Consider the following 1,764-nt stretch of genomic DNA (forward strand, 5'->3'; position numbering starts at 1 on the left):
TGAAATTAGTTTAAATCCACATTTGAAATGTATTTAATTTAACAGTGTTACACCAATTTCATTAGCCTAAACTCTAGAACTATATCTTCATCCCGTTAACAAAAAAACTCACACGAATCATGATCACGAGCCGCATAAAGCATCATATGACAAGTCAAGTCTTGTCAAACCAAAAAAGCACACAATTTTATAAAGAAAGAAGCAAACATTTACTTGATTTTTTTTTACTAGAACATTTACTTGAATTAATCTATGTAAAAGAGAAGAAAAAACAAATCGAAACACCCCTATGGAGGAATTACATAATCAACCAACTAGTCCTAATAATTTTTCCCCATTTTCCCTCACATGAAACCTAAATCAAAACTAAAAAAAAAAAAAAAAAACCCTCTATTTTCTTCCCCTTCCTCCCCACTCCTAAAAATACGAAAGATGAAAACTTTAAATATCCCAACAAAAAACAAAACCCACATCACCAATTAACCCAACAACCCCCAAAAAGTTGTTCTTTTATAAATAATATAAAAAAAGTTCACCTATTTCTTCTCCTATCAGCAGCATACTGAGAGAGCGGCACCACCTCCTGCAGCGGCGTAGAAAGCGGCGTCGGGAGCGGCGAGTTTCTGCAAACGGGGCAAGAGCCATTGAGCTTCAGCCACGAATCGAGACAACATAGGTGGAAGTAATGGCGGCACTCTGGCATCATCCTCAGCATCTCCGAATCCTTGTACTCGCACAAACATATGGAGCACGTGGTGTTAATAATATTCCGCGCATCGCTGTCCTTGTTAAACTGGAACCTTGGGTACGAGTTTATCACGCTCTGGTCGAGCCCCACCACCATGCAGGCATCGGCATCCTCGTCATCGTCCTCCGCCACGAATATGACACGTGGCAGGACGATGCCGCCGTCGGAGGCGGCGGCGGAGGCGGTGGTTTGGGTGTGGCGGCGGCGGTTGTGGCGGCAGCATAGGTAGGAGGAGAGGAGGAGTGTGGAGAGGAGGAAGAGGAAGGCGAGGGCTATGGCGATGGAGTAGCCGAGGCCGAGGTGGGGGAAGTGATCAGAGGACATGGGAGTGAATAAAAAAAAGAAAAAAATAAGAGAAGGGAATGAGAAAAGGAATTGTTAGCCATTTGTGAAGGGAGAGAGAGAGAGAGAAAGAGAGAGGGAATTAGGGAGGGTGTGATTTTTTTGAGGGGTAAAGGGTGGGTGAGGATCCCAGCTGCTGCATTTAATACTATGTTTTTGATTTTGTTGAGAAACTCATTTTTTTTCTCAGCAAGGGAGTTAGCCTGCATTTAATTTTGCTTGTGCAAGTGGAAAGTGGAAGCGGGGGTTACTCACATTATGATACATGTTTTGACTTCTATTTCTTTAAATAGACTGCAATTGATTTTGAATTTTTAAGCATAAGAGTTTAATAGCCATAACCATTGGGTTGGACTACTAGGAAAAAAATAACCAAGTATTCATGAGTTCATAAATTTTGATATTATTAAAATTATTGTACAAAAGAAAAGAGAGTTCATCCCATATGATTTTTACTATCAACTAATTCAAAATTATCATTAGTATTACTTATAAGTTAGGGTTAAACTCTTGCCGCGAGTTGCTTTAGGATAGGAAGGATCAACCAAATAGTAACAAATTATTTTGCTTCAAAATTGGGAGGATCAACCAAATATTTATAAATCATTGTCGTCTAATGTCAAGAGAACCTACTTGTAGAGATTTTGATGCCTCGGTTAATGTTTAACAAAATA

The 1,764-nt window shown here is 39.8% G+C and overlaps 1 protein-coding gene across 1 annotated transcript; it reads right to left on the reverse strand.

The window, feature by feature from the left end:
* Positions 1-217: 217 nt before the first annotated feature.
* On the reverse strand, positions 218-1,345 carry LOC100778633 (RING-H2 finger protein ATL67). The gene has a single exon (XM_003552378.5). It carries the CDS (start codon positions 1,070-1,072, stop codon positions 533-535), a length of 540 nt encoding a protein of 179 aa, XP_003552426.1. The 5' UTR covers positions 1,073-1,345; the 3' UTR covers positions 218-532.
* Positions 1,346-1,764: the final 419 nt, after the last annotated feature.

This window comes from Glycine max, chromosome 18 (genome assembly GCF_000004515.6).
Source record: "Glycine max cultivar Williams 82 chromosome 18, Glycine_max_v4.0, whole genome shotgun sequence".
NCBI lineage: Eukaryota > Viridiplantae > Streptophyta > Magnoliopsida > Fabales > Fabaceae > Glycine > Glycine max.

What these genes read in the sequence shown, in the direction of transcription:
- LOC100778633 (XM_003552378.5), bottom strand. Translation starts at nt 1,072, where the DNA reads ATGTCCTCTGATCACTTCCCCCACCTCGGCCTCGGCTACTCCATCGCC.